The sequence below is a fragment of the Tiliqua scincoides genome, chromosome 3, assembly GCF_035046505.1.
Source record: "Tiliqua scincoides isolate rTilSci1 chromosome 3, rTilSci1.hap2, whole genome shotgun sequence".
NCBI lineage: Eukaryota > Metazoa > Chordata > Lepidosauria > Squamata > Scincidae > Tiliqua > Tiliqua scincoides.
The window spans coordinates 214,684,156-214,703,848 of NC_089823.1; the positions used below are offsets into that span (position 1 = coordinate 214,684,156).

General features: G+C 41.5%; 2 protein-coding genes across 2 annotated transcripts in view; one reads left to right on the top strand and one right to left on the bottom strand.

The window, feature by feature from the left end:
• MED12L (mediator complex subunit 12L) overlaps positions 1-19,693 on the top strand; it is a 208,277-nt gene that overhangs the window by 88,250 nt on the left and 100,334 nt on the right. The gene's annotated exons all lie outside the window — the stretch shown is intronic.
• GPR87 (G protein-coupled receptor 87) lies at positions 941-6,804 on the bottom strand. The gene is made up of 2 exons (XM_066622574.1): positions 6,702-6,804; positions 941-1,980 (listed from the first exon to the last, which is right to left on the bottom strand). The coding sequence occupies exons 1-2, from the start codon at positions 6,802-6,804 to the stop codon at positions 941-943; spliced, it is 1,143 nt and encodes a 380-aa protein (XP_066478671.1).

Below are 19,693 nucleotides of genomic sequence, written 5' to 3' on the forward strand. Positions count from 1 at the left end.
GTGTGGCTGAAAAGGCCAATTCGGGAGTGACAATCCCTTCCACACTGGGAGCAAGTGCAGTCTGTCCCTGGTCTGTCTCCCTGGCTATGGGCCTTCCTTTGAATGCATAGAACCAACCATTATAGATATAGGAGAGATGACATGGGCTTTGAACTGGAGCCTGTTTACGAATATCTTTTTTTTTTTCCTTCCAAAGTAAGACTTTATTATTGCCTGTTAAACAATGCCTGTGTTCAGATTGGCCCTTGGTAGTCCCCTGGTGACTTTCATCAAATTATAAAGGACCATGCTGGGATACCTTAAACTGACTATAGATAATGGTCCATAGAACTGGTGATGAAAAAGTTTCCATTGGATGCCAGTTGCCCAAGTACTGTACAATTTGGTTTAAACCATGTAATTTCTTACATGCTGTCATTACCCTGCCACATCAGTAGTGGAGGACCAACCTGGTGTGTACATATGAGAGATTCAGGGTTAGTGCTTCTGATGCAGTGCCACAGGTCATGATACTGCTTTGGCACATATCCTAATTATCCTTCTTTGCTGGTAAAGGCTCATAGGATTGAAATTTAGGGCTTGTGCCATCCTAGTTGGACAGATGTGATTTAGCATTGTTTGAATCATCTTATTTAGATGCACATTTCATACTAAAGATTCCTTGTATTATCACAGCAGCATACTTTTTTCCACTAGATGGCACACTATTACTTTTCTTCTAATTTTAGAATAAATGAGTCTTCCACCCCTGTAAGTGTTATGCTAACTCATCTCCTGATTGTTAGTGAGCTACGTTTTGTGTGTGTCCCTTGTACACTGAATAATATGGAAACAACACAAGATTTGTTTTTGTCAAGGATATGTTAAAATGCATATTAAAAATATTTTATTTACAAATAACAAATATATTGGTGTAAACAAGAAAAAAGTGACAGTAATACTACAGATCAGTGTATTCTTGATATATGCGTACTTCTGACCTTCTGACACTTTGAAGTGACCTAATGCTTTCACTCCTTGTTCTCATGTTTGATTTCCTGAACAACCTTTGTGAAAATGATCTGCACATGAAAAAATAGATGATTGGATCTAAACACACATTGCATGCAGACAAGAAAAGAGTCACTTCCTTACAGTAGTACAGGGTTTTGCGTGCTGAATCGTCTAAAAATTTATCTAGATTGCCAAAAATAAAAGGTATTCTGCACAAATGGTATGGCAGAAAACAAGTGAAAAAGACAGCTACTACAACCCTTATGCTTTGATTGTGTTTCCGTTTGCGACTTGAGGAGCTGATGAACTGCCTACTTGATTTATAGATATACTTGGATATTTCAATGTAGCACCCTATTAATACTATCAGTACAATAATAAACATGCTGTTGTAGATATATTTGACGGCTTTGTGCCACTTTACTCCCAGAGGAGTTTTTAATCTTAAGCAATCGCCTTCAGTTCTTCTAGTTGCGTAACCATTTGTAAGGATCACATTTGGCAAGGCTAGAAACATCATAACAATCCAAACACCTGCAGACAGAATCTTGGTGAAAGTTATGCTATACATCCTGGAATCTCCAAATGGCTTCACCACTTTTAGATATCGGTCAATGCTAATGAGTCCAAGAAACACAATTGTGGTGTACATGTTGGCATAAAAGAAAACTGTTGTACACTGGCACAGAAAAAAATCAAAGTGCCTTGGCCCCAGCCTAGCGTCCTGGATGATTTTGAATGGAAATGTCAGAGTCATCAAGAAGTCTGCAACCACAATGTTTTTGAGGTAATAAATGAAGCTCGTCTTGTTTCTGATGTGGAAGAAAATCCATACTGCCAAGCCATTTAGTAAGATGCTTGCCAGGAATATGATGACGTAAAGCACAGGTAAAACAATGGTTGTAAACTCGTTAATGGTAGAATTCTCAGGTAGGCCTTGTGAATAATTGGTTAGAATGCTGTTGTCTTGACTCAGGTGGTGGTGATCTATAGGAATGATGGGAAGAAAGAGTCTACTTTAAATTGGTTAACAGTTGTAGCTGTATATATGGGGCTCTTCTGTAACTATGGCTACAGTAATGGATAGCTATACTGAGAGTTGCTTCATATGTTACTCAAAGGAACAAAAAGAGGAAGCACTTTCTGGTCACTTGTTAAACTACCCTGAAACTTCTTCGTAAAGTTACTGTGTTGGCCGTTTCTATCCTTAGGTGGAGAATTTGGTTGTTTGCAGTTGGGGGAATGAGAAATATGGTCAAAAGGCAGCTTGAAGGACAAAGAAAAGCTAACTACAATGATCTTCAAATCCTGCCATGTGGCCTGAATATACTCTCTTGTCTGGGAGGGGATAGGGCAAAGAGGAGTAAGCCTAGGTAGGAATTGCACTAATTTTAGGGTCTTTAAGGAGCAAGCATCCAGACCATCTCAGAAGTGTTCCTCCCTACTGTAATTGCTTGGGAGTGTAGAACTCATCCAGAATTTACATTTAGCTGCTGTTGAATGAGCAAGGTAAACTTTTTTCCCCCTTGATTCCACATTCTTTTTCAACTTCCTTATTGTGATTCTGATGATTGGTAATATATTCTTCTGTGGCAGCTAGAACTTTTACATCAGACAGAATCTTGAACATAAATATGACTAAGCAGGATGGAACACTTGTGAATCTCAAGAAGATCTTTCTCAGAGGATTTAGATCAGGGGTGTCAAACATAAAGCCCATGGGCCTGATGTAGCCCCCAGAAGATCTTTTTTCAGTCCTTGGGCTTTCCTAGCATCACCATCAGCTGCTCTCACCTGCTAAGCTGTGCTGAGGTGTCACTGCTGCAAGGGTGGCCCATGTGATAATTGGGCTTCTCCATATCTTGAAAATATGATCAAGATTTGTGTATTTTCTCTTCTATCATTTGTAGCTAATGAGTTCTTACGTGAGAAAAAGTGCTTATTTCTGGTCCTGACCTGCTTAAATGATATCACTTCCTACTTAATGACTTCACTTCTAGCACACAGCAGGTATAAGGAATGGTTTTCAACTCACTGTATGAAATGAGTTTGACACCCCTGCTTTTAGATATTGGTCCTTTTTGATTTTTTGACCAACAAGGATAAAGAGCCATGCTTCTTCAACCTGATTATGGACCTGAGAAGGAACTCGGATATTATTATTTATTTGAAAAATATCTGAATTTGAATAATTCTGGAGGATGTTGAGAAGGCTAGTGGTTGTAATGGGTTTTACTTGTTGAGGGGAGGATTTGCCTGATTGCTGGCTTCTGGCAGCAGTTCTTGTTTTTCAAGAATTTTTTTTTAAAAAACACTACTTTTAAAAAAATCTCTACAGAAAAGGGGTCTAGAACAGTGTTTCTCAAACTGTGGGTCAGGACCCACTAGGTGGGTCATGAGCCAATTTCAGGTGGATCCCCATTCATTTCAGTATTTTATTTTTAATATAAATGCTTGATGCTACCATGGTGTGTGACTGCATTTGGGGAAATGTGACAGATCTGTGCTTTTAACAGGCTACTATGTACATGCTTTTAACAATGATAGTAAATGGGACTTAGGTAAGTGTGGCTAGGATTGTTAACAAATTTCCTGTTTAATGATATCACTTCTGGTGAGTCCTGACAGACTCTCATTTTAAAAAGTGGGTCCTGGTGCTAAAGGTTTGAGAACCACTGCTCTAGAACACACAGCTTCAGGCATGAGGTGGCAGGTTGTATATTTCAAACTCTACAACTGTAACTAGTTGCACACACGCATGCTTACTAATGCAGGTGATTAAGTTCCTTTCTGCATGTAGGGACTGGTTTGGGCTGTTCTATGGGCAGCTTGGCCAAGGACACGGAAGGTATTGATGAAAAAGTAAGGCAGGAACATAAGTATCTGCTGAGTTAAGCAGTGGAATAAGCTGCTGAATTTTGTTCCTTTTTGAATGTTCTTCCTTTTTGGTGGTTTTTTTCAGGAAGGAGACCATGAGTCACCCTTCTCTGTGCATACCATGGTTTGAATGGAGCCTCCCTTGTCTTTTTTGTGACTGAGTTGGAGCAGGCAACAGGGTAGCCCTGGAGAGGCATCTGGATTTGTCGTGAATGTATTCCATTGTAGGCCTATAGGTCCTCCTGCTTCTGTTTCGATTAGGGGTGGGCAAACTTTCAACTTTAGGAATCCTGGACCTTTAAAAATTGTGTAGAAGTGAAAATTTCAGCAGAAGCAGCTCTATGAAGTGACAAGCTGTTTCTGCTGAAATTCCTTCTTCTATACAATTGTTAAAGGTCCAGGAACCCTAAAGCTGAAAGTTTGCCCACCCCGGTTTAGATGAACAACAGATTCTTTCTGCTTTTGCTGCTATACCACAGGGTAGTGTTTTAGGATCCAATTTTCTGTTTAGGGTCATAAATTTGGACTTCATCAGGCATTTGAGTTCCATGGATCATAAGGTATATATGGCATCAAGTACCAAATTCCATCAGCTGTTCAGTTAAATCACATAGTGCCAATCTGTATTCCACAAGTGTAGAAGCTAGGAACGTGTAAGGGCTTCGAGTTTGCAGATGCAACCAGGAGGTGGTATGCGCTCGCTCTCTTAACATTCCAAACCTCAGGGAGCCCTACGGAGGGCTGTGCGGGGCTCTCTGAACCTCCTGGAGCCTGCTGCACCCCAAAGTGAGTAAAAGCAGCAACATGATCCTGGAGGTTACATAGCTGCCCTCGCCCCTCCCCTGCAAAGACTTACTTAAGGAGTAAATCTCCCCAAAAGTTTGAGAACCACTGAGTTAGTTGATTATATCAACTTTGATAACTTTGACTGCTTATCTTCTGGGGCTGGAATTTAATCCTCAAATCCTGACTGATACTGCCCAAAGCTTGATAGTGCAGATAGTCTGCTTAGCATTGCCCTTGTGTTCCCAACCCATCAATAAGGACTGTCCTTAAAATTCATATTTTGTTCATGAAGGACATATGATTGATTGATTGAGACTTTTATTGGCATAAAGGACATATGAACATAGGCCATCCTCAGTGGATTGGGTTGTATATCCATAGAAGATTAGAAATCCTAGGTTCTCTGTACACTTTGGTTAGAACATGGTAAAGACATAATGACGCACTATGGTTTTGTGTGGGAAAATTTACTTGAGGAAAAGTATTGGGCTTAAGAAGAGTATTTTAATCCTGTGGCCTTCTACCTTAGCTGTAATTGTGCATCAGCCTAAAAAACATATTTCTTAGATGTGTCAGAATGGTGCATTCTCTGTTATTAATAAAACAGAAAGGTGGAATAAGCCCAGCATTGCGGTTCGTCCATTTCAGGATTGGTTTGAATTAGAATCAATTTGACTGTGTTTTCAAGATTGCTGTATTCAGATTAGGCACTCCTTTATTCTTTTGTTCCCATAACCAGGGTGGTTTAAAGCATTGTACAGGTGTGTTATAGTAACCACTAATGAGGGGTGAAATAATCCATTGGTGTATTAATTGCCCTTTGGAAAAAAAATGTATTGTGGAGTGGTTGCTGCTCTAACTATTCCGTTTGTGTAAGCTAAATGTTAGAACTATATTACAGAGTGACTGATATTAACTAAGCAATTGTGGTAAAACTTAGTGAAAATGTAAATAATGATTATTTATCAATGGTTCAGTATTATTTGTCAATGAAATTGTACTTCAAAGGTGAAGATTCTATTTTAAGACAGTTAACTGTAAACACACAAAAAAGGAAAGCTATTTTATTGTTTTGTTAGTTAGGAGGTTAAGGACAGAATCCTAATCATTTTTCCAGTACCAAGTTAAGGGCCATGAAGCTCTCAGGTAAGGGAGCAGACATTCCCTTACCTTGTTCCCTTACCATGACTCCTCCTCCTCCTCCTACTGCAGTATGCAGTTCATGCCTGACTAGCACAGCTATGTCAGAACTGGAAAGCTGATTAGGATTTGGGCCTAATTCTGTCATGTGATCAGACTGTTATGGAGGTATTCAACAAGATTATACATGTAAGGTAAAATCAAGCGCACTGATGCTGTTCATACAATATTGAGTGAGGATGTTAATACTGCAAATAAAATGCTGTCCCCATTTCAGTTGACACAGTGTGCAGTGGTGCAGGTCTATAGCTACCCTATAACTACTGCTGGGACTTATCCCAGGACAAGGGCATCAATGTCCTCTTATCTCAAAGAGACTTTCAGCAGCCAAAAATCTCCTGTGGGATGTAGTGGCAGCTGTGCTGGCACTGCTGCATTGCCGCATGGCTATTTAGGTAAAATTGGGCTGTAAGATTCATTGTGGTTTGTAATTTACTTAAGAAACACTATATTCCAAAGTACTTTTGTTGACCAAATAGGCCAAGGATATAAAAATACGGACATTGTTAGGAATTTGCTTTGAATGGATTTTCAAGAATTTTTTTTTTTTACATAAACACTGATTATATTGAAATTCACTGAGGATTTGTATGAATTCCAAGGTTAAAAGGAGGAAAGGGTTGGATAAAGGATATTTGTCTCTTTTAGAAGGCCAGAAGCTTCAAACCGATGTGCTCTTGTGCTTGGTTAAATGTTAATTAGGAATGCAAATAATCAACAGCCCTATGTTTCTATGAGACTGTCTTTTATAGATAAGTTACAAGCTGAAAAAGTAACTGCAATCATTTAAATATTCTATTAGGAATACCTAAATTTTATATATTTATTTTAAAGAAATTATTTACCTGAAAGCTTCACATTTGACACATTGGGCCCCATTATTATTGTTGATTTGCAGGTCAAGTGCTTTTCAGGAGACACGCAGGTGGCAATTGATCTGGGGCACATCATGGGTTGTACAAATTTTAATTTCTGAAAAATATAGGAAGTGAAAATATTTACAGTAAGTAGATATTTCAGTATAATATCTGGGTTAGAGAATGGGGAAAAGGTTATGGCACCTCTGTTCAGAATATGTTAGTGGCTACTTTAGTTTTTTGTGATCAGCAAAATCCTTAATTGAATCTCTATTTTTAAGGACTCTGCAAGAGCCAACTCACAAGATGTATGGCCTCTAGGCCAGTGGTTCCCAAACTGTGGGTTGGGACCTGATTTTTGATGCGTTGCGAAACTGACAAGCTGATAGCTACAAGGCGAATGTATTGAGCCCTGTGTAAACTGAAAGGAGAAGCACACGTGTATTTACTTGCGAGTAGGCAAATGTGCCTTGGATCTTATCAAAGACCAGCTGAATGCAAGGCCACAAGAGTGGTCCCGATCCAATGAATTTGGAACCCAACAAATGCTCCAGGAGGCAGCATGAAACTTTAAGTCTCATAAAGCTAAGTGGGTCCCATAAAGCTTAGAGTGTCGTTTTTAAAAAGTGGGTCCTGATGCTAAAAAGTTTGGGAATCACTGCTCTAGGCAGAGGAGCTCTTTGTAAGGGAACAGAGTCTACTGTATCACCTGTGCACTGTATGCACTGGCTTCCCAACATAAGAACAGCCCTGCTGGGTCAGGCTATAGGCCCAACTAGTCCAGCTTCCTGTATCTCACAGTGGCCCACCAAATGCCCCAGGGAGCACACCAGATAACAAGAGACTTGCATCCTGGTGCCCTTCCTTACATCTGACATTCTGACATAGCCCATTTCTAAAATCAGGAGGTTGCACATACACATCATGTCTTGTAACCCGTAATGGATTTTTCCTCCAGAAATTGGTCCAATCCCCTTTTAAAGGCATCTAGGCCAGATGCCATCAGCACATCCTGTGGCAAGGAGTTCCACAGACCAACCACACGCTGAGTAAAGAAATAATTTCTTTTGTCTGTCCTAACTCTCCCAACACTCAATTTTAGTGGATGTCCCCTGGTTCTGGTGTTATGTGAGATTGTAAAGAGCATCTCTCTATCCACTCTATCCTTCCCGTGCATAATTTTGTATGTCTCAATCATGTCCCCCCTCAGGCGCCTCTTTTCTAGGCTGAAGAAGCCCAAACGCCGTAGCCTTTCCTCATAAGGAAGGTGCCCCAAAGCATAAGGAAGGTTCCCATCTCATGTACATGCAGAAAAATGATCACAATGTACTTAAAGTGATATTCTATACTGTGTTTTTCCCTGTAGACCAACAGTCTCCAAACTGGAGACTTCTGTGTCTCAAAAAAGCCCTCCCCATCCCAACCAGTGCTTATCATTTCATTGCGTTTCTTCCAAGCTGATCTGGGCACAGGATTTCTCTGGGCAATTGTATCTATTGCCCAGTGTCCCAGAAGGCTGTGCAGCAGGATGTCTGGGCAGACACGACAATCCAGAGAGTGGTTCTGTGCCCAGATCAGCTTGGAAGAAATGTGGCAGAATGGTAAGCACTGCTCATGGGGAGAGGGGAGGGCTTTTTCGAAACCCCGGATCTGGCCTTCGGATCCAGCCTGATTGTGTAATTCAGTTAAAAACGAAGTAGAATAGGCCTCTGTGTGCTATCTGTGTGAGGGCGCAATCCTAACCCCTTATGTCAGTACTTTCCAGCACTGGCATAGCGGTACCCATGGGACATGTGCTGCGTCCTGCAGTTGGGTGTCGCTCATGGAGGCTTCCCCAAGTAAGGAAATGTTTGTTCTCTTACCACAGACCTGCATTGCCCTTATGTCTGTGCTGAAAAGCACAGACATAAAGGGTTAGGATTGTGCCCTTAATTGTTTTTTGATGACCAGTCACTGTGCGGCTTTCACAACATCTGTATCTTTGATTTGCAAATGGACCAACTGCCTGTCTGTCAGTTAAGTGGCAGATCACCTCTGTCCTAAAACCTAACTCTTCTGTAGGCCTGCAGTAGCTATTGCCGTGTACTCCATAATCCTAAATCTGTTGTCTATCTCCAAATAATTACCTTATGCAGTTCCTGTGGGTAAATGGCAAGACATGAAAGAGCACAGTGTAGACTTGACTATACCTTTCAGGTAGGTTCATCCTTTGTGTGAGAGAAAAGAAAGCCAAGAGCTAAATCATTCCAAGCTAATGTGAATATATGTTCCCCACTTTAAATAGTAATTTAGTCATGCTGCAATCTGTACCCTGCTGATGCTTTTAGATAAAAGCTTGGCCTATGCAGTATGTATGCTGTAGCCTCAAGAAATCAATTGCATTGAACTAGGTCTGCGTGCTTGGTTGTAAACCTAATTTCATAATTAGCTCTTTAGAATCTAGACTGATATAACATTCCTTCATTTTACCACATTATCCATTGACAGCCCACCCATGAGGCTAGATACAGTGTTGCTTTGAGCAGTAAACTGGGAGAGGCAATAAACTGGTGGGGTGGTTTGTAGATTGTATTTTGCAAAATACAATCTGCAAAGTGGACTAATACACCCAACCTGTCTTTATTCCTTTTGACTAGGTCTAGCCAACATGACCACTCAAGCCACAGGCAGCCTAGCAGCTGTGTATGTCAACCTATTGGGCTCAATAAACCTTCTGTTCTTTTACTGCCTCCTTGGGAGTGCATCACCAGGGAATTTTCAACCAATTGGAAGACCATAGTTAGTGGTTGATGAGTCACAAGTTGTGCAAGTCTGTGTCTGCCTTATCTCCTGCACCCTTACAATGGTACATAGCTCTGCAAATTCATCACATTGAACTTTGCATATGGAATTCATATGTTTGCTGCATCATTACGTTATGATTCAAGAATGAATAGGGCACATAAAATGGTTCTAGCTTGTAAAACTTGTGATGCAATTTTTCCAGGGTCCTTTGTGTGTTGCATTGTGGTGCATCATGGTGGTGCCAATGTATCTCTTGCTGGAGAAGGCCAACATCAGGCCAGTTTATAAACCCACCATCAGGTGGGTACAGTACAGCAGGCTCTGTGATTGGCTAAGGATGCAAGAGATCCTCTCTCTATAGCAGGAGTATATTGGGTCCCATGCAGTTGTGGACTGGTATACAGGTTGTGCCTTTTTGTCAGCAGATTTTTGATCTACAAATTTGATTCAATGCGAATGACCATGGGTGTCCATATTGAGTCCCTTAAAAAAAAAAAAAAGGAAGTTCCTTTACGTGGGGAAAAGAGAAAAAAGGGTTCCTTTATTTTCTGTGGCAAGCTGGAGAGCTGCAGGGCAGTCTACAGTACTCTGGGAAGTCACTTCCTGGTTGTGCCTATGCCCCTTCCTTGGCTGGAGAGCGCTCCATCTCAGAAAGTTCAAACTACACTGGGGTGGGGGGGAAGCTGGTCATCACCTGCAATTGCCGCCAAAGGAAAGGAGAGAAGAGCAGTCATGCCTTGGCATCCCTCCCCCCTTGTGGAAACTGGTTTCCTATGGTGTCTCTCCTGGTGATCTTGTGAAAATCAGTTTCACTGGGTGTCTCCTGGTGATCGGTGGAAACAAGGACAGCCTGGAGGCAAGAATGAAGGAAATGGCCAGCCGCACAATGAATGGCCAGCCGCGCAAGCACATCCAAGTTCCAGGGGACGTCGCAGCTCCTCCAGCTGCCCTTGCAAGCACCAGTTCCCTCACCTCTTCAGCTTGCCTCCACCTCACTCTCTTCTCATAGTAGGTGCTATTTAAAGACCCATCCATGAACTGCACTGCTTGGCTTTGGCTTGCTCCTTGTGGCAGCAGCAGCGCGGTTTGGGGATGGGCCTTAAAGTTTAAACTTCAGCTTCCTCTGTGTGGTGCTTTAAACTTCCCTGCAGTAGATTGCCCTGCAGCCCTCCGGCTTGCCGCAGACAGTAAAGGAACTTTTTTCTCTTCTCCCTACTTAAACTGTTTAAAAGGAACAGTTTTTTTAAATGCTGATTTTATTTGAACTGGTGATGGAAAAATGTCATTTCCAGTTCTAACATCCACAGATTTTCTCAACTCTAGGGTCTGGGGAACCAAACCCCCATACAGGTGTGACTGTACATTGGCACCACCATGAGGAGTATTAATACAAAGATAGCAGAACAGTAGAGATACTTGCAGTTACAAAAAGCTGAAAAATGGGCCATTGCGGGGCACGTAGCTGAGACTGGGCACAGAATGGATTTTAAGCAAACACAGGCATTGTCCACTGCCAGTCATTTTCACACTTGAATTTATAGAGAGACCATAGATATTTATAAACATTGTAACAATATGAACAAGAGAGAGGCGATGTTGAGTGTAAATCACACTTGGTTACCAGCTCTCAAAAATACTGAATCTAGGACTTTAAGAACAGAGGTAGAACAATAAGAACTTGGGACTTTAGGGTCAGAACATTGGTTACACTGGGTAATTTGAAGAGCTACTTGCTGTAGTTTCATCCTTTGAAAATGCCTACCAACATAGTAGACAAAATGTTAGGTGAGAACAGCTTCATTTGGCTATGAAGCCCGAACTCTGTTCATTTCAGTGTCACAAATACCGACTGTGAAAGTCTTCGAATTCATATCATAACCTAGTTTATCACTCTTTGTTTGAGAGCACTGAAAGAGCTCAACAAAGCATTTCCATCTCTCTAGAAGTTCAGATAAAGACGATCACAAATGATTGACAGGTTGGTCACTGCTGCATTATGGAACACTCCTGTCCATAGAATGTTGTATCATTTCCTTCAGCTCCTGCAGCTGATGTTGCCCTTATTTCTAACAAGCTCATCATGGCAAACAAGGGTTTAACCCATTTTATCTCAATATTGCTATAAGATAGAGACTTTGTGGACTAATCTAAAACCCCACACCTTGGGTCAATTCCAAATCGATGTGTCTGGCTTCCTGCCCTAAAACTCACAGCAATTTTAAATACTTCTTTGCAACTGGACATGTCAACAAGATAGCATTGGGTGTTATGCTTAGAAGTAATCTATATAGCTGCTCCATTATGAATTTTACCATAACGAAGTGATTTCTCTCACAGATCTGTTAACTGATACATTTTTTTTTTGCATTACTAAAGTAAAAGCATGGCCTATGCAGTAAATGTATGCTAAGTACACATTGCTGCGTATATGGTGAAACCTGTTACTAACCTTGATAGATTGGTTTCTGTATATGATGGATACATCCAACATAAGACACAAATTATAGGTTGCTGGACATACTAAAATTACACAGGATTATAGGTTAATAGTAGCTATAACGACTGGGGTGTTTGGATTATTTGACCTATTTAAAACAACCAGGATAAGGAAAGAATAATAGAAATCACTGCAGTGAAGTCATGCATAGCATACAGTGCAATCCTGGGCATGTTTATGTTGGATTGCGTTTCATGTTGTGCATAGAATTGCAGCTTTAACCTCACTCTTCATCACTTCTTAGGTACAAACTAGACAGGCACACATGTATTCTAGAGAAGCATGTTTCCAATTGAAAGTGCCTCTCCCTCCCAACTATAGTTAGTTATGTGGGGGTGGGGGTAACCCCAATTGGGACTGGGATGTGAAGGAGGAGCTGAAACTTGCTTCCTTGAAGTGGCAGTTTTTTCTCAGCTCTCTGCTTTGGGAGCAAATTGACCAACTGGTGGTGATAGGGAATCTGTATCCTTTCATTCAACAGAGGAAGAGGAAATCTCCAACTACCCTCACATCCCATGCCCAACCAGTGTTTTCCCCTCAGCATGGCTCTCTTTAGCAAAGAAAACAAAACAAAAGATAAAAAGAAGAGGTACTTCTGATTCTGATTTGCGTATGTGTCCAGTTCAGCCCTTAGTTGGTTCTCCTATCTGTTTGCCAGCACTGGACACCATTTCCTTCAATCATGTTTTTATGTTTTATTCTTTTTTTAATGCATTCAGAGTTGAAAGTTATCATACTTGAGGTTGATAATGAACTACTGCAGATAAATGAAAAGTTTATTTTGCGAAACACTGAGGAGTAGGTAGGATCTGGATGCCCTAGACTAGAGGCTCGTTCTGGGTACCAGTCATTTGACCCAGTTTGAGACAGAGAAACCTAGGGAATGACCATATTGCGATGCTGGTTCTTTAACAACCAAATGATGCCTGTCCCATCCTGTAAAAATCATTGCATTTTGTTCAATTGATGTTGGAAATGCAAGGGAACACAGTATCGGCCTCTGTGTGAGAGTGATGCCAGCATTAGTGGTGTTCTGAAGGAGGAGGGGGAGGAGGAGTTTGGTAGCACTGTTAGATATGAGGGGGAATGACAAGGCTGAACACTGGAAAAAAAGGTTGCAAATATACATTAGGTCAGCAGAGTGAAGAAAAGGGAGGTTGCATGAGCTAATGTTACCCAAGGGCTCATGTTAACCAGAATTGGGTTGTGGGCAGAAGCAAAAGGTCTGACTGAGGATGATTTCATCTTTCATCTTAGCTATATGATTAAGCAAATAAAATTTTAGAACTTTTTAATTTAATTTAGACCTAGTCATAGTTTCAAAGAACCTTTATAATTTAGTAATTATTTGATAATAGAATAATGAATACGGTTCTTTAGAAGGTAAGCTTTGAAATATGCTAAGCAGTCTATGACTGTTAACATTTCCTAAAATTTCCTAAAGCACTCCCCCGCCCCCAACAACTCTGGTCTTTCCACATCTTTCATTTGCTCTATATATCGTATTAGACATGAAACATTTGAAGTGTATATCTAACTGAACTAGCTTATTTAAAAGTGTACAAGGCTTTGCAATACTCTTCATCCACCCAAGCTAGAAAATGACTGATTTTAAATTACAGAAGCTTAGTGTTTTAATGGAGACCATGGCATAAAAACTATTGCTTTATATATGAAAAACTGAGAAAATAAAATGTTTTTCCTAAAGACCTTGCTGTGTATAACAGACATTTTTGCTCTTCTGAACTAAAGAATCATACAGCGAAGTGTTTTCATAACCTTACATCACTAGAAGTTGGTTTATTAAAATAGAATGGTTTATATAGGGGGCCTCGTATCCACGGATCCCATATCCGCAGTTTCACGTAACCGCAGATGCAGGAGGGGACCTCCCACATTCTCTGGAGGCGAGGGAAGCTGTGCTTCCTTGGGGCTTCCCCGGCCCTCATAATGCCTTTTCAATGCATAAAAATCTCAATTCCTGTTTTAGAACTAGAACTGAATTTTTTTTGCCTAAACAGCCATTCTGACCCCCGCAGAGGCTGTGGGCCGACATGCATGGCCTCTGTGGGGATCAGAAGAGCCTCCAGAGAGTGGAGTATCCACAGATTCAGGTATCCACAGGGGTTCTGGAACGGAAAACCTGTGGATTCCAGGACATGCCTGTATTTAGGCATGCCATCATTACCTGAAATGATACTGTAGCAAACTTCCAACCTAACTGTGATGGAAGTCTTTAACAATGTGCCTTATCACAACTTTTACTGCAGTTCTTGCTTACCCCCTCAAAGAAAGCTTTAAGGAACCGTTTCACCATATTCCTATATTTTTTTATTCTGACTTTGGGGACTTTTCACACCTTTACCACTTCCATGTTCCTTGGTCTGCAGCATCTATTTTGTTGCTAGTGTAGAAACCACTTTCATTTAGTGACTTTAATAGTGTGTTTACTTTTGTATCATGTCCTAGTTCTTATTTTTACAAAAAAGTAAGAAGTCTTGTTTTGTTTTAATAAATGAATAGGGTTAACCAATTCGTTAACTTATGAAATTTTGGCAAACACAGCGTTAACTTGGCCACTAGGAAGTTGAAGTGCTCTTTGCTGCCAAATGGTTTGCCTTCCAAGAGAAAACACAGCTGTTTAAGCTTCAAACAGAGCTGTCTCGGGCTCTCTGGGAGAGAAGGTGATTGACACTAAACACAGCAGTAAAGCGGGGACTTTTCCCATAATGACAGAACCTAGTGAAAAACAAAATATGTTTGGAGTTGCAGTATTCCTACTTAAGTGTACTCTGGCCAGTGTAGATACAGGTCTAGTGCGCATTGAGTACTTCATGCTGCATCACGCTATGGGGATCATATCCTGAATCATGGCAAATCATACATGATGAAAATACACAATTTAATCCTACCCAGTCCTGAAAATGTGCATAACAGTTCTGCTTCATGTTGTTCTAGATAGTGAACCTGATCTTCATACTAGCAACCCAAGTCACTTGGAAACACAGCTACTCCTTTTTATGTGTTTAAACTGCAGTAACCATATTCTTAGTGGGCAGAAACTGTAAGATGAAACGCTTCAGGAAGCGGGATGCTTGTAAGCCCTGAGAAAATTGCCTTTAAAAGTCAAGCACATCTGCATATGTGCCACTCACGTGAAAGGAAAATAAGTAGGAGGTAACATGTGGTGTAGCTGTTTGTATTCAGTTTATGGAATTAAAATATTCTTTCTGTCAACTTTCCAACCAATATTCAAGGATGCAATTCTTCCCCCATATGTGAATTTGATCCCATTTGTTATGGTTATTGAGCTTAAGATGGCTTAAAATGGTCTTGGTCATCTGCATAGTATCTTCAATAATCATTGAAAAAATGAAATTGCACTCAGGACCAACTGCACAGTACATTAAACCTGTATTAACAAAGGAGGAAGTGGTTTGGGAGTGGTATTTTTCAGTCTGAAACATGGAGAGTCCACCCTGATCTGGTGTGAGAATGTGGCATGTTGTGCGTGTCTTTTTGAAAATACTTTCACCTTTTGTTATTTTCATGTTGAAAATTTCTCCCTCATCTTGCAATCATGGTTCTTCTAAAATTCTGTATGGTTGCATTATTCTGCTATTGGAGCCTTTTGGATACTTCATTTATATTGAATGAACAAAAGCATTTTCAGTGTTGAATGGATGTACAGAATAATCTCCCATCTTTTTCAAACCCCTTTTTAGTGGCTGTAGACATGCAGGGTCTACTCTGTTTTACTAGGCATGCACGCATGGTTCAAGCCATTTAGTATACATAGGCCAGAACATCAAATTGTGCCCTGATGGCTGTGGTAGAGAAACTGAAAAAACCACAAAGTAATCTATAGCATCTGTAACCTTCCATAACACTTTCAACCTCCAAATAGTTTTCAAGGTGAAGGTAGTGAACACATTATGTAGATGATACAACGGTTGCTTTTCTGAAGAAATCGCCCCCCGGCATATTTTAAGAAGTGTTTGAAACAGCTATCTCATTTTATTAGTAGGCATAATATATACCGTATTCTTAAACAGACACTGATCAAAGGGGTCCCTAATGTATTTGTTTTTGTTTGTTCATTTTTTTCCCCTACCCCTCCTTCAAATGTATGAGTGCACATATACTCATATACAGGCTTTAACACATTGATCTTCAGCTTGTCAAAAACTGGGAACTTGCCTCAAAGTCCAATCTGCACCATAAAACCCACCTTCAAGAACATAGTAGGTGAGAGGATGGATGAATGAGTTCATTTTTTTTTACTGCCCACTGGGTAGGGAAAGCCTTTTCAAGTTTGAGGGGCCCTTTTTAAAGCAGCACCTTTTTTTTACAGTACTTCATCTCAGATCCCATCTTGTTCCTGTTCAGACTGTGCAGGTTTGAGCCTCAAAACAAAATGACACCATCAGTGCCTCGACCTGCCTGAGGTCAGGCCACTTCTGGGTCCTAACCCAACCACTGAATACTTTTGATCTATCGTACCATTTAGATACTTGAGGAATATATTGGATTGCAGCTATTGATGGAATTCATGTGCATTCCAGCAGACCAAACTTGATGGTCCATTCCAGCATCACCAAACTTGATGCCCTATAGTGCACAACCGGCTGCTACCCAACACAGCGAGTGACGCTGGCCTAATTGGATTCCCTACCATTGATAAATCAGTGGCAGGATGGGGGAGGGAATTGGAGGACTAGGGAGATTTCTAGGTAGGGAGGAGGTGGGGGAGGGTGGATTCAGCAGCAATGGTGCATGCTGAATCTTCTCGTCTTATTAAGGTTTCCCTGTGCTTTTTCTCTCCTTAGGTGTGCTTCACCAAAATAGGTGGTGTATGTCTGAGGAAGCCTATTGGCAATCAGGGAACCTACATGGACGTACATACAAAATGTTTCACTTCCTGCAGGCCGCCTGATACCCCCCCCCCCCCGCCCATAAAATGAAGTGTGTGCCTTTTTGGCACTGCTGTATCCGTGCTAATGGCAGGTGGTAGGATTGGGCTGCAGGTTTGTTTGGAATTAATGTGACATGTTGTGGAATGAATTTGACCACATAATAGTAAAGCATCCTAGCACATTATGAGGAGGGACAAATGGCAGTGACGTGATAAAAAGCAGCAGCATTTCAATAAAAAAATCCTACGTCGGTAAAAGTTTAAAAAGTAGCACACAACAAGCTGAAAACACCAAGACAGAAAGGCAGATACACAATTAAAGAAACAGAGCAGATGGAAACAGCCACCCCTACCCAACCTCAAAAACTAGTGTGAATAAAAAGATTTCCAGGCCTCGCCAGGAAACGGTGTTCGCTAGGGTTCGTGTCACCCGGTGCAGGATGCCAGCGCGTCACCCCCCCATGCAGTGGGCGGGGCAACACCCCAGGTGGTGGGTGTGGTGATGTACCATCATTCTGCCCCTACTGGTTTTTTGGCTGTACCATTTGATAGAACACATTCTGCATGAAATTACACACTGATAGATATCGTATATGCTGGTACCATATGCTGGTATTATTCCTCCAAACTGTGATTTTAGTGATTTTGGTTACTAGTGGTGTCACACACACCCCCAGGGTGTCAACTTACTAACACCTTATTGCAGCAGTTCTCAAATTTAGCACTGGGACCCACTTTTTAGAATGACGATAAATCCAAGACCCACCAGTAGTGATGTCATGGTGGAAGTGACATCATCAGGCAAATTAAAATAAATAAGTATAAATAATTAAAGTAAAACAAATAAATAAGCAGAAACCAGCCCTGTTCCACCAAGTGAATTTCCTCTGTAGCCTGCCTGCAATAACAACACTCCCCTCCAAAACCAGTAAGGTTTTCAGCCCTACCCAGTGCCCAGTTCAATTTAAGAACTTCTGTTTAAACCAGATCACGGACAGGATCCAGCTGGCTTTGCAAGTCTCAAAAAGGTTCACCTTATCAGCTGAAGCCTCTGTTTTGATCCTTTTTAGTGGGGGGGGGGGGGCTGCTGTCTGGAGAACTTGTTTAGCTCCAAGTGCATAGGATCAAGGCCATTCTGGTAGCCTTGCACTCTCCTTCACCTGATCTTCTACACCAGCCAAAGCACGTTTGCTTACTCACGAATAAATGTGACCATGAGGCTTAGTTTCACTTTCCATAGGGCTCAATACATTCATCTGCTTGGAGGGAGGAACTTCCTTCTCAGGTGTTTTTGGGGGCTGCATTCATTGGATCAGGACCATTCTAGTGTCGTTGGATTCCTCTCAGCCTGCTCTTTCCGACGGACTAAGGCACGTTCGCCTACTTGCAAGTATATGCGCGATACGGCTCACTTTCACTTTCCATAGAGATCCATGCATATTTTGTTCTCCAGTGTTTGGGCCATAACTTTTGAAGGAAAGGAGCTATTTTACTCTGGACTTTTGCATTGCATTCAGCCCAAAATTCCGCATCTAACGGTATATAACATGATGGGGTGACTCCTAACCACCACCATTTTATCGTGTCACCCCCCCGGTGCGTGTCACCCCCCGTGCGCATCACCCGGTGCGGCCCGCACCCCCCCCACTCCCTAGTGACACGCACTGAATTCACTACAAGAAATTTAAGAACTGCCAGGAAATCTCCACTGAGGGGGCAGATCTTAAATTTCTTGTAGTGAATTCCATAAAAGTGGTGCCACAACTGAGAGTTGGTAAGCAGATTGCCTGCTGCTGCAGCCAGCACCTCACTCTTCAGTTGGCACATGCAAGGCCAGTATAGTGAGTGGAGCATCTCTGCTGGTCAGCTCTCCTGACCACCCTGTGTCCATTTAGCCTGAAACTCCCCCGAACGCAGTTGGTGGTAAAGTTGTCATGTCACCACCACCTACTTCCTGGTGCCATGCTTCTTGGCAGGCGCCATTAACCCTGGGTCCACCTGCTGCCCATCTTCAAGAATGGCCCCCCATGGGGTGGCCCCCAGTAAAAAAAGGTTTTGCAGCTCCTAAGGCCTGCCCTGTATATGGGTGTAGACAATTCCACATATACCCTGGTCCAGGCTATATAGAGCTTTAAAGGTATGTACCAGCACCTTGAATTGAGCCCAGAAATGAATGCCAGTGTGTCCTCATGACCATATTTGTTGCTGCATTCTGTGCTAACTGAAACTACTACAAACAGGATCATTACCAGTTCTGAACTTCTCAGTAGTTTCTCCACCTGTTTTTGACTACAAAAGTTGGGTGGTGAGAAGTTTATTGCAGGGAATCTTGCCCTTTAGCACCTGAAGTTTGCAGTGTGTGTGTGTGTGTGTGTGTGTGTGTGTGTGTGTGTGTGTGTGTGTGAAACTGGAAATTCATATTTAACAGTCTAAATTTCAGTTCCCACTATCCAAACGGGCATGAGCTGTTTGGATGAACAGATAGCTTCCAGTGATGAATGTTGCGGGCTGGTTTCTTGGGAAGCTGCCCTCTGGTCTTGCCTTAGACATTTGCTTTCACGTTTTAATAAATGACTTGCAAGTATAATTGCAAGCTTTGTTTTAATTTTTCCACTGGTTAGAGACTCTACAAGTTCTCAGATGATTGTTAAGATAGTATAGCTGCACGGCTTGGGTAGCTCTAATAAACAGTGGCTTCTGTAGCTTTACTTTTAATTTGCTTTCATGTGGGAGCAGGAATGTAGGCTCAGTTTTGACATTTAAAAAAACCCTGGTCAACGAACC